Source organism: Pezoporus wallicus, unplaced genomic scaffold, assembly GCF_028554395.1.
Source record: "Pezoporus wallicus isolate ANWC-B61680 ecotype Strahan unplaced genomic scaffold, APGP_CSIRO_Pwel_v1 contig_10790, whole genome shotgun sequence".
NCBI lineage: Eukaryota > Metazoa > Chordata > Aves > Psittaciformes > Psittacidae > Pezoporus > Pezoporus wallicus.
The window spans coordinates 646640-659264 of record NW_026640522.1 but is presented as its reverse complement, the minus strand read 5'-3'; the positions used below and the strand labels follow the sequence as shown (position 1 = coordinate 659264).

The following is a 12625-nucleotide window of genomic DNA, read 5'->3' as shown; positions in this document are numbered from 1 at the left end:
CTCTCAATCTGACACGCACATGCTTGATTTGTGCCATGATGCTGATGTCTCGGTTGCTGTGCTGCTCGGCATAGGTAATTCAAGAGCACTTTGGAGAATCCCTAGTTATACCAAGTAAAATAGGGCTGCGGAAGCCTTAAGAACTTCTGTGTGACCTCTGACATCTTGTTAGCAAGGCACAGGGACAGATGGGTCTTGGCAATTTTTAATGGGCTTCAGGCATCATTATTCTTTGGAAATGCATCCGCTTTAAGGGCTTTTTTCTGATTTCTTTTTGCATAATTTAGATGGAAAAGCAGTGGAACGTGGCTCTCCCGTTGGATATACACGAAATCGATATTCAGGGACCTGGATTTTTGACCATGCATTGAGATACACGTCCGGTATGTGATGGAAGGGTGTGAAAGTCTAACCAGGGAGCAAGGGAAAACTCCGGATGCAATGGGTGTGTTGCCCAAATTCCAGCTGTGAGGCTTGGGAAAAGCCTGGCAAAACTGAATACACCAACTAACCAAAACCCTTCCCCATCTCCCCTCCTGCTAGAAACAGCTTTAACCTGCATGACACATCTTGGTGTGGACAAATCCAAGATAAGCCATGACCACTGTGGCACTGTCAAGGCAACACAGGCATGTTCTTTGTAAGGCCTTACAACATAGCAGTGTCTTTTCTTCTTCCCATTTCATCTTTCCTCCACTCTAATAACACATTTCTTGTGACAAATTATTATTCTTTCTTTAATAAGAGGATGTGTGCATTTGCTTCCCAAATTGTGGTGGGCTGAGTACAGTTGTGGCTGTTGAGTTACTTCTTGGTGCTTGTAGGACTTGAGATCTGTAATGCTCCTCCCTTGCAACCTCCACAAACTTGCTGTGCTGAGGCAGGACTGCTGTCTCCCCGCAGGAGATGGGTAGAGGTACCCTCATCAAAGAAGATGACTCCAGCCTTCCTAGGTTGTGCTTGAGGACATCTATGCAAAATCACTACCTATGGGACTGACTGGTCCTTCTCCTGCCTTTGGCTCCTGCCCTTGCTTTCCAGGCAAAGCCCCTTGCACAAGGGCTGCAGCACTGGTTTGGTTTCGTATTGGAGAGGAAAGGCACTACACAGTGAATTGCACACATTGTGCTCTTCTTGAAGACCTTCTGCACAGCCAGATGCGTTCATGTGCTATAGGTTATTTCCAGAGGAAGGGAGAAATAGAAGAAAAATAGAGGGAAAGCTCAGCCTAGAGCCTCTCACTGTGTTCTGTGTCTTTTCCCAGTGCTCTGGGTGTGTGCAGCGCTGTGTCAGGGTATGGGTGGGTGTCAGTTATGTTTCGCTGTTGGTACAGTTGAACCTCTGCTGTTGCACAGGTTGGTAGGGCCCAAGTGATGGTCAGTGCGTCTTCTGGTCATGCTGCTTTGGGGCTCCAGCTGGAATAGTTTTCAGGAAAGAATTTTGGAGGTTGGCAATGAATATAATTGATCCTTGAGCATGGAAGATTGAGGGCTGGCAAATGCTGTTGGCTTGGAGATACGCTGGATTTCATTTAGAAAAGCCTGTCTGGAGCGACCATGGGTGAGGGCTGTATATGCATATATATACCTGTATGTATATCTGTGTATAGATGTGCCATGCCTGGAGATACTCAGGGCCAGGCTGGATGTGGTTCTGGACAACCTGATCTAGTTGAAGATGCCCTTGCTCATTGCAGGGGGGTTAGAACCGGATGAGCTTTGAAGGTCCCTTCCAACCCAAAGCATTCTATGGTTCTGTGACCTCTATATAATATACAACTAGCTTTGATAATCAAAAGGCTGTGGAGCAGGTCAGATGTGGTCATCTGACTGTCAGATCAGTATTTTGGGGTATTTTTTCAGATGTGTAGTCTTGTCTGTCAGACTGTAGCAAATTGCCTTGTTCAGCATCAGTGACATAGTAGCCTCCCAAGCTCAAAAGGCACTCCTAAGTGGTGCTAACAGGGATGGACAGGGAATTCATCACTGCTACAAAGTGGGAGGAGAGTTGTTTTCTTCCCAAGCTGTAAGCAATAGGGCATGGAAAGGGAAAAACAGAACATGGGTCCAGTGTGTTCAAAGGGCATGGTTGGTTTTGTTCCTGGAAAGAGCTCACTTTGAGTAGTGCTGGGTAAGTATTGCTGTTAAGATGATGTTTGGGAATATTTATTTAGGTGTGTGTGTGAATGTTTTGTTCCTGTTTCTGCCTCATCCTGAGTTTTACTGTTTTGCATGGTCAGGAAAAGATTGTTTCAAGGTTGCATGAGGAAACATCCATGGAAAGTTACCAATACCTAAAGGGGCTACAAGAAACCTGGAGAGGGGCTTGAGACAAGGGCTAGGCCAAGGGGAATGGCTTTAACCTGTCTGAGGGGAGACTGAGCTGAGCTCTTAGGCAGAAGCTCTTTCCTGGGAGGGTGCTGAGGCGCTGGCACAGGGTGCCCAGAGAAGCTGTGGCTGCCCCATCCCTGGCAGTGTTCAAGGCCAGGTTGGACACAGGGGCTTGGAGCAAGCTGCTCTAGTGGAAGGTGTCCCTGCCTGTGGCAGGCATTGGGGCTGGACGAGCTTTAAGGTCCCTTCCAACCCAAACCAGGCTGGGATTCTATGAAATACTACATTCACACAAAATAAGATTCAGCTCTTCTTCATCCCACCTCCTGTTCCCTAAGTGCTTCTGTCATCCTACTGAGGAGCACAGGTAGGATCACTGTTGTTTACCTGCTGGTGAACAGCTAAGAAACACAATACATGTTGTAAGAAAGAGCTTCAAAGGTGAATTTCTAGCCTGTTCACCACATTGGAGTGGGGGAAGAGGCTGAATCAACTTTAATAACAAATCTGAGGAAATTTCTGCCTGTCCAATAAACAGAAGAGGGTAAATTCATTGCATAATTTCATCATTACAGATGATTCTCCCAGCAATGTTTCTCTGGTTTCATTTGAAATGACTGTTTGCAGATGTGTGTTTTCTGGAATTAGAGGCACAAATTGAGAAGAGAGACTACTGTGGTCATGTGCTTTTCCTTAAAAAGGTCAAAAGTTCTATTTGTATCTCTTTGGTTTCCTCTGGGTGGATATTTACCAAATCTCTGTGGGTTTCTTGAGAAATTTGTACATTGTGCATTTCTTGAGGAATTTTGAAAACTCTTTGCCTCCAGATAACATATTGCCTTCTTTTTTTCAGTGGAAGAGCTTTTTTTCCCATATACTAGGAACTTACTGAAAAGTAATTCAAGGTTATTTCTGTCCATAGGAAATATTAGTCATTATTATAAAATTATAAATCGGGCTATTTTGAGAGTGGCCCTTTTCATGTCAGCAAAGTTAAAAAAATAGAGTGAAAATGTGAGTTCAGGGTAATATGCCAAGGAATCTTAAATAAAGCTGAAAAAAGAATTGAGTCTGGGATAGTGATTTCCTGCATTTATCTTCATGAACCTTCCAAAAATTGCTTGCTGCAAACTGCATTCTTTTGTCCCCAGTTTATGGATAAGTATGTGGAGAGGCTGTTTTTCCTGATCTAATATGGTGATGTATACTTTTCTGTCTTGTTTTTCAGGGTCTTATGAGTGTGGAATATGTGGGAAGAAATACAAGTATTACAACTGTTTCCAGACCCATGTGCGAGCACACAGAGGTATCTCACTCCTGCTCAAATCTTTGGGAATCCTGGGGGAACATTTAGATTAGGTATCAGCAAGTTCTTCCCTGTGAGGGTGCTGAGGCGCTGGCACAGGGTGCCCAGAGAAGCTGTGGCTGCCCCATCCCTGGCAGTGCTCAAGGCCAGGTTGGACACAGGGGCTTGGAGCAAGCTGCTCTAGTGGAAGGTGTCCCTGCCCGTGGCAGGCATTGGGGCTGGAGGAGCTTTAAGGTCCCTCCCAACCCAAACCAGGCTGGGATTCTATGACTATTTTCAGGAAGGTCTTGCATATTCCTCTCAGTTCATCAGTAATGCTTCTTTTGGGTGGCCCATTCATAGGCTAAACTTTGGGGCTGTCTAAGCTCTGTGGCTTTCCAGCAGTGTTTCTCCTGAGGTCAGGGGCAGCTCTTGCATTTGGTGCAGTATTTACCTGCACAGGGCTCTCTCGAGGCATCACTCTGTGTTGGGAGAGCTGCAAATCAACAAGTTCTCCTGGCATCTAGCACTTGCCAGCAGTGTAGCTACCGCCCACCGCAGGGTTGGGCATCTCCCTGATGTGCTCCATGCTTCCACCCGGCTGGGTGGTTTAGTCCATCCCTGTTAAGTTAAGATGTGAGGTTACAAAGTCAGATACTGGCATTGCTCAGCTGCTGTATTTTGATGTTAAAATCAAAGTTGAACTCAGCCCCGTACCCCTACTGTCAGCTGAGGTCACTTCCCACATGTATTGTTTGTGTGAAGCATCTCCTGCTTAGTCAGGAGTGACTTTGTTTGAATTTTCTGTAAGACTGGTCAGTTCCATATTGCTTAATTGCAGAAATGTGGAAGTTTTGCTCAGAGCTTTGTACAATCAGTGGAGTTCGTGTAATTTGGAGAAACATGGATCTCAAAGAACACCAGGGACTTGAAACTAGCTCAGGAGCTTTTCAGTGGTTTTATTTCCTTTTACTTGGACTGAGCGCTGAAGTCTGTGTGTCCAGCTTGTAGGAGCATCTGCCTTAGGTCCTCCATTGTAACTACCAGTATCAGCACGTGGTCCTCAATAAAACAGTTGACTGGAATGTCTAAATGAGCATAAAGTCCCAGTGGAAAGTTTGAAACTGCAGGACTAGTGAAGGCTAATGGGATGTTAAGTTTCAATTGTGTAAGCTCTCAGCAGTTGGGAAATGCCCACCTGCAAGGTGAACATGCATCCTTAACTTCTTAGAGGTTTCCAGTCCTTTAATTACATAGTTGCATGTTCCTTCTGTGCTGTTTAACATCACAAAGCTTCCTCTGTATCCTTAGGTACATGCAGAATTGTTTTTCAATGCTGGAATTCCTTTTAAAATAACAAGAAAATTCCTAAAAGTCCTTTAAATGTAACTGCAAAGTAACTTCACCCTGCAGTTTAAGAAAAAGAATGCCTATAATAATGGTGAGCAGCAGTTATTTGCTGACATGCAGAATGCTGTACTCTTGCATCACAGCATTGCAATAGTTTTGCAATAATAATTGCAGTATTTAGATTTGAGACAAGGATTGCTTTTATTTTACTTCTCTAGTGCTATGGGATCCTTAACTCAGATGGAATTTTGGGAACTCTGTTAGTACAAGGTCACTTCCTAATGTGTGATCCAACTGATTTGTATTTCTATTTTCATCTTGAAATCAAGCTATGAATTAAACAGTCTGGATGCATCAACACACATGTGTACAATTGACATCCATAGTGTTGTCATGAACTCAGTGAAGACATGACTTACCTTTTGCTTCCAAAGCCTTTTTAATGTGTAGCTAGAGAAGATGGCAATCTTCAAAATTTGGAATGTGGAAACGTGCGAGTGATTTTCACAGCAGTGGGGGAGAAGCACAGTTTATAGGTGGGAAACTTAGCAAATGTTGGTTTATGTTACAGTAAATTGATGCATGCAGTAACAACTAAAATGCATTTGAATTGCCTTAAGACAATAAAAATCAAAATGAAGTATTTATTCAGGTACACTCTACAACAAGAAATCAAATGGGAATGGGATTCTCCCAGGAGCAGAACCTGAGTTGGCAGTTGAAGCATTTGGGAACACGTACCTACCTGTCTGCAGAGAGGTAACAGGCCACTGACTGCGCAGGTGATGTGTAGTGAGGAAAAAAGGAGGATTATATGGAGGAAATATCTATGTGATGTTATCCAGTGGGGATTGTACATGGAACTGTACCAGCAACAGTGCTGGAAATAGCATAAGGCTGCAGGACTGAAAAGAATTTTTGTGGAAGATGCTTGTATAGCCACATGTATGTAAGGTTTCATATCAAAGAAGTGGCTGGTGCTGCACCATCGTAACAAACTTGGTGGCTGTATGTCCACTGAGGATGTGATCCTGATCCTACACTTTGCATGTTTTTCCCGTGTCCTTTAGTCCATGTCTTGGGTAAACCCCAAGCACTGGCAAGCCAGCTACGTCTGCTTCTCCAGGAAGTGCTGAATACTGAGCTCCCTCGGCCTATTACACACAATTATCAGCTGCCAGAACCTCAGATCCTGACTCTTTCAGTCATTTTTTGTTGGCTGGGCAAGGAAGGAGCTGTATTGCAGGGCAGGACCTGGCATTCCCTCTTTGCCTGATGCATTTTCTGAGCATTAGCTGTGGTTTCTCTGAATTCTGCGCCACCCATCAGTCATGTAACATCTGCCCTTCCCTGAAGGGCTGACTGATCCTGGGTAAGCTCAGCAGCTCAGCATCACAGTAGCTAGAGCAAGCTCAGGCCCCTTTTTCTTCTCTTCAGAAGCTTTCTCCCAGGAAAGCATCTGAACAACTTTTGGGCATTTGGGCAGAAGCATCTGCTGTTTGTGATTTGCTGAAGGATGTACCCCTTCCCCTTGATAGCCCTCTGCTTTCCGATTCCTTGTGTGGTTCCTGTTGGACCTTACTAATGGTCCTTGGCCAAGCTGTGGATTGCTCCTGCAGATGGACAGAGCTGGTGATGGAAAAGGCTCAGCCCAAGGGAGAGCAGACAGTAACTGTTGATCTGGATTGGACCTTAGGGGCAAAAACAAGTGAAAACCCATCTGTCCAGCCAGCCCCACTGTCACCATTCAGTGACACAACCTCTGTTTCTCAGGCTGCAAGGTTTGGAAGTCTCACGTTGTTCTTGCTTTGAACTTATTTTGCTTATTGTTTCTAAGCTGTTTTTTGTAGATCCCAGTGTGCAGTTGGGAGCTGCAGCAGAGGAGCCCAGGCCTTGCAGCTCATGCCCAGCAAGCAGGAAGGTGGTCACCCTCTGCTCTTGCAGCCCATCCTCACTGCTTTGCCTTGTGCCACACTTCAGTTTCCTCTCATCCTTTGAGCTGTTCAGCTCCACGTTAAGAGTCTCACACTGGCGACATCATGTTTGCTTTGTAATGATCATTTGGAGCAGAAATTTCCTAGATTTTTATTTACCAACTGCACTTGCCTCCTCATTAGATCTCCATGGCAGAGAAGTTGTGTTGGAGGTGACCTGTGTTCTTTAGATTGATCTTTTTTTCTTGTCTGCCTTCAGGAACACGTGGTTTCTATTGGAAAATGGGGCATATTCTGAGTTTCTTGAGCCTCCCCTGTGACGCTCAGCATTGGCTGGAGAATTTCAGGGACCCACTGATCTCCTGGTAGTTCACAAGTGCAAAAGGTTGAGGCAGCTCTTGTTCAAGACATGCTGCCTCGAAGGGGCTAGCTCCCTTGAGCTGTGCTCTGAAAGCCAAGATGCAGACTTGGAAAACCCCATGTAAAGCGTTCTGCAAAGAACCAGAAACGTAGGTGAGAAATTTCCTCACTGCATTTTATCAGGGAAGAAGTGAAAAGGTTCGTTCCTTCCCCTCCACCTCCCCACAACGCACCGAGAAAGTAATAAAGAAACCCAACAATAAAAAAAGTTGTTGTGGAGCTGAAAGGCTCCTTTGTGAGCTGCTGTGCGGCCCGGCAGGACCACGGCTCCTTCCTCCCGCAGAGCTGCTGGAGTTCAGCGGGAGCAGAGGGGCTGTGCATTCCCAGTGCTGGTGGAAGGCTCCATCCCCACAAACGTTACCACTTCGCCTACATGCAACCCTGGCCTGAAAAATGTTTTGCTTACAGTGCTTTCTGTTTAGCTGCGTGGGGTTTTTCAAGCCGTTGAAAGGTTTGGATTGCCTTCAGGAGTCAGTCAGCTAGAAAGTTGTTTTGTATGGTTGAGTCGTATTTAAGCAATATGAGCAGCAAAACATCTGCATGTTTTGAGTCAGGAAAGTTATTTCACTTCTAGATAACTCACCAAAAAAAAAGGCTGAAATTACTTCATTAGACTTGCAAACAGTAAATTTAAAAACCTCTGGGCTGAGGCCAAGCAGGGGAGATTTTTTTTTTTACCAGGAGGAGAATTCTTCAGAAAGCCAATGAAAGAAAATAGCAAGGCTCAAGTTTAACCCTCGCAGGATATATCGCCTCTGTCCTAATAATTGGTGGAAGTTCTCTGTTCCCAGATAAGCTTCTCTGGGCTGAATGATGATTTTGCTCCAGTTATTTCCCTCTGTTATTTATTTACATTGCTATTTGCTGCATTGCCTCTGAACCGATTGGCTCTGTGTTACCTTCCCGCATGTGGGTGCAGGCTGAGGGTTGATGTGCCATCATCACTCATGACAGTTGCTGAGTGCACTACTGTAGGATTGTGTTCTCCAGGTGAAGTTTCTGCTTGAACCACTTGTTAAAAACTTCTCAAAGTTTAACTTTTAAAGTTTTGGATTAATATTTAACAAGAACGAGATTCTGCCCGATCCCAACAATATGAAAAGGAAGATGACTCGTTCAAATTGTGAATGTGGAAAAATGCATTTTTCCAAAGTGGACGTTTTGGGAGTCTCAGTTGGAGCAGTTCTGTGACTGAAATCATTTTGAGGTGAGAAGTTGAAAATTAACCATGAGATAACCATTCCTGAGGAGAGCTGGGGTTTCTGAGCTCAAGAAAGTTGGGTTTCATTTGGGTGCCAATGTAGAATTTGGGGAGTTCTGAGCCCTTCCTGCTGCATCCCAAGCATCTGTTTTTTCATTGTGTACATTTCCCAGCCTGCAGCAGGTTTTTATAGGAGATGCAGAAAGTGGCTTGAGCCACAGGAGTTAACTCGCCTGGTTTCCAGCTTCCCTGCCAGCCTCCCTACTCTCTCTCACTTTTGCAACTTTCTCAGAAATTGGTCTTTTGTTTTAAAGCTGTAATTACTTGGTCTCAGCCCAAAGGTGATTTAGAGTGGGCTGTTAGGGGATTTTCAAGGGTTTCTTTTTTATTCATGAAGACTTTAGTCTGTCTTATGACTAAGAGAAACACCATTTCTTAACACAGTTCAGGAGTGGCTGCTCCTTAAGCCTTTGTGCATTGCTTGAATCTTGTTAAGTTTGACCAAAGTACTTTTTAGGCTATTTAAATGACAGAAGTGGCCTGGTGCATGTATAGTACATCTTTCTTATGGTTTATTTATGCCGTTGTCTGTGAATGCCAGGACAGCATTTTGCAGAATTCCATTGTGCCAGAGCGAGCTTTTTCCTTGAGTGATAGGTGGTAATTCAAACAAGTAGCAGCTGTGGAAAAATACAGGGCTTTGACTGTCGAGGTTTTACATATGATGCTGAGGGTTTCTGATCTGGCCCCGCAGTTGGTGAATTTGTGCCAAATTAATATCGTTGCCTGGAAAAGTGATCTAATCAGGCAGGTTAATCTAGTAGAAATGTACAAATTCACAAACCCACAATCATTTCTTTGTGTTATTTTTAAGAAATAAGGAAATTAAATGCAAACTGTTCATTACTTAAGGTTGCAGACTTCAAATTCAGAAGTGCTGTGACATTCTGCAGCTGTGGTTTCCAGAGCAATGCAAGCATGATTCCAAGAGACAGATGGAATATTTTGAAACGTAGTTCTGTTATTAGATAATGTGACATACAGTATATGCAATTTAGGATGAAAATGAAACACTTCAAAACGGCATGGAAATCCTAATCACTTATGATCCTTGACTTGTAACACTGGGTTTTGTTTTCCAGCTTGCAGCTTTTCCTGTTGCACTCATTTAGGGTTTGAATGTGATCTTTACTGAGTGCTTCTTGCCGTCCCACGTGTTACAGAGGAGGGAGCTTTTTCTCCCATCTTTTCCTATGTCCCCTTAAGAAGACCAGGGTAGAATATCCCAGGGGGGAGGATCTTGTGGCCCATCTCTAGCAGAGGCTTTGCCATCGCTGCAGTGAAGGGGAGGCACGGCAGTGGAGCAGGATGCTTGCTTTCCTGGGTTGACAGCACCTGTCCAGGCATTGAGCACATGAGCGATTTCGAGTCGTCAGCAGGAGCTGATACAAGTCATGGTCCTGAGCTCCGCCGCTGAGTGGGACCGTTGGGGTGCATTAGGCCGGGCTGTGCCCACCGTGGTCAGGGTCCCTCTGCTCGGACGCGCACCACCAGCGGCCTGGGGCCGGAGGAGGATGGCGGCAGAGCTGCAGGGAACAGCAGGGAGGCGATGCTGCAGTCCCTCGCGTCCCGCGCCCCTCAGACCCTCTTTAGGGCATCCTCGGAGCAGGGGTTGGGCCGTCCCTTTGAGCCCTCCCGTTTGGAGTCCAGGCCCCTGTGACAGCGTGGGAAAGGAGAGCCCGGTCCTGGAGGCTCTTCAAGGGGCGCGGGCAGCCGCGTTTCAACAGGCGGGCCTTGAGCCGTCCGGTTCGGAGCCCACCACGGCCTTTGGCAGCCCGCGCTGTCAGCAGCTGCCGGCCCCTGAGGGAGCCGGTGCCTCTTGGCCGAGGCAGCGGCTCCGCTCGGCCGCGCGTCGGGGGCTGCGATAGCAGAGAAGAGCCGCGGCCGGGGCAGAGTCGTCCTTCAGATCTAAGTGCAGCTCTTTCTCTTTGCAGACACTGAAGCTGCCTCAGGTGAAGGAGCCTCACAAGGCAGTAAGTACTCATGGCGCTGGGGGGGCGTAGCGGGGGAGCGGCGGGCGCGGGCACCGTCCCCTCAGGGGATGTAGCGGGGCGCGGGGCTGCGGCGCGGCCGGCAGAGGGCGGCCCTCTCCGCGGAGATGGCGGCGGGCGGGGAGAGGGCCCGCGGCGGGGCTGCCGCCACCCGCAGGGGAGGCGCTGGGTGCTGCCGGCCTCTGCGGTGATGGAGTCTGGTGGCGGTTTAAACCCTAAAGCTGCGGTCCCCGCCCTGGTAACCCGGAGCGGGTTCAGCACAGCCCCTCCTCGGGGCTCCAGGGCCAGGCAGTGGCAGCCCCTGGGAGGGGGTGATGGGGAGTGCGTGGCCGGGCAGTTCCCAGTGGTGGGAGAGTGGGAGAACAAGGGCATAAAGTGGAAAGAGGAGAGGCTGAGGGCGTGTGGAAGGGAAGGCTTTCCCCCGAGCTGTGGAGCAGGTTGGTCAGAGCGGTTGTGTCTAATGCATCCTTGGTGGTTTGCAAGAGCAGCCTGGGTAAAGTCCCGAGTAACCAGGTCTGAGCTCGGAGCAGACCCTGCTTGCAGCGGGAGGCCAGAGCAGAGCTCAGGCTGGCCTGGGTTTTGCTATGATCGTGTTAGGTGAGAGCCATGGTTCCCATTGGAAAGGTAAGTTACCAACCTTGGTGGTTACAGGAGGCAGCTTGGAAGCACTGAACTTACCCTGGGTGGGTGTAAAATGTCAGATCAATAGTAAATAATCATTAGAAAGTACAGCCTCATTAGAACTGCTGCTGCTTCAGGCCTCTTGTGTGATAGGTGAACATTGGGGTCAGCAGGGGAGCGTTGGCTTCCTGTCTGCAGAAGGAAGCAGGACTGACTTCACTGCAGGTGAAGAGCCGCAGCCCTGAGCCAGAACACCTCAGCAGCACCCAGCATCACGCAGTGTGCGCCCTGTCCTGGTGCTCACTGGGGGGTGATGGGCTCTGCAGTTGGGCCCTGTCTGTTGACCCAGTGCCATGGGGTGCTCAGCCCCGTGCAGGGAATGGAAACACCTTTCCAGGCTTCTGTCCCCTCTGTTGTTGTCTCTTTTTCTACAGGTGCTCTGCTGCTCCATCAGTGTTTTGCTTATCCTGAACCTTTCCAGGCCCATCTCCTGGCCCCCTTGCTTTCAGCCCTGCTGGGTTCTGGGCTAGGCTGTGTGCATCCTGGGCTTCTTATTTAGGCATTGGACACAGTATCATATGTGCCAGAAATGTTTTTTTTTTTCTATAAGTCAGCTTTTTGGCTTCTTATCTGTTGTGGGAATTAGTTTGGCTGAGAAAGACAGGACAGGGGGAGGTATGAGGAGTTAGAGGGAGAAAAACCAGGAGGATTCATGCCTGCTGTGTGGGCAGACCCCAAAGACATTCCAGTCAATCCATAGGAGGATTTCTGTGGATGAAACTGCCTCTTTTGTGGTGCTGGATCTTGGGGAATGGAGCAGAATGGAAAGGCACAGACAGAACAAGACTCTAGGAGGGACCAGTGATAAGCAGCTGCTTTGCACCAGGCTTCAGGCAAGCCCCCATGGTAGTGGTGGAGATGAAGCAGGGAGCACTAAGAGAGGCAGGGGCTGCTTCCATCTTCATGCAGGGTTGTACCAGTCTGGCCCTTTTCCCTGTGCAGGAATCACTTTTTACCTGCCACTCTCATTGCTATCCCAAAATATTCTCATCTAGCTGAAAGAGCTGGAGGCAAGACCAAGCCACCAGAGCATGGAAGCGGTGAGTGGTGGGGATGGGGAAGGAAGATCCAGCGCAGCATCCATTCTGGTGGAGAAGCAGGCTGGCTCTGTCACCTCTTTCACAGAGTGAAGGTGAAACTGCTCCACCAGTGCTGCTGTTCTGAGTGCAGATGGTTGTAGTTTCCTGGCCGAGTCATCTTCCTCTTCCCCTCCTTGCTGCTGCAGTGAAATAGCTCAGCTGCCTTCTTTCCTCCCTTCCCCTGTGGGGCTGGGTTGAATCCTTGGCCTACCCTGGCTGCCTCTGCACAGCTCTTCTCCTTTTCCCACTCAATGGCTCTCTTGTTTCCTTGTCAGTCTGTTTACTCCTCATATA

General features: G+C 47.6%; 1 protein-coding gene across 6 annotated transcripts in view; it reads left to right on the top strand.

Annotated features, from left to right (window-relative positions):
- The window catches only part of ZNF618 (zinc finger protein 618), a 148237-nt gene that overhangs the window by 84605 nt on the left and 51007 nt on the right, over nucleotides 1–12625 (top strand). For 4 of the 6 annotated variants that reach the window (XM_057419319.1, XM_057419316.1, XM_057419315.1 and 1 more), the window contains 3 exons: nucleotides 288–383; nucleotides 3559–3636; nucleotides 10515–10553. In XM_057419319.1, coding sequence (XP_057275302.1) covers nucleotides 288–383; nucleotides 3559–3636; nucleotides 10515–10553 — 213 coding nt within the window. The remainder of the gene's footprint in view (nucleotides 1–287; nucleotides 384–3558; nucleotides 3637–10514; nucleotides 10554–12625) is intronic. The other 2 variants (XM_057419322.1, XM_057419320.1) reach the window with 1 other exon arrangement.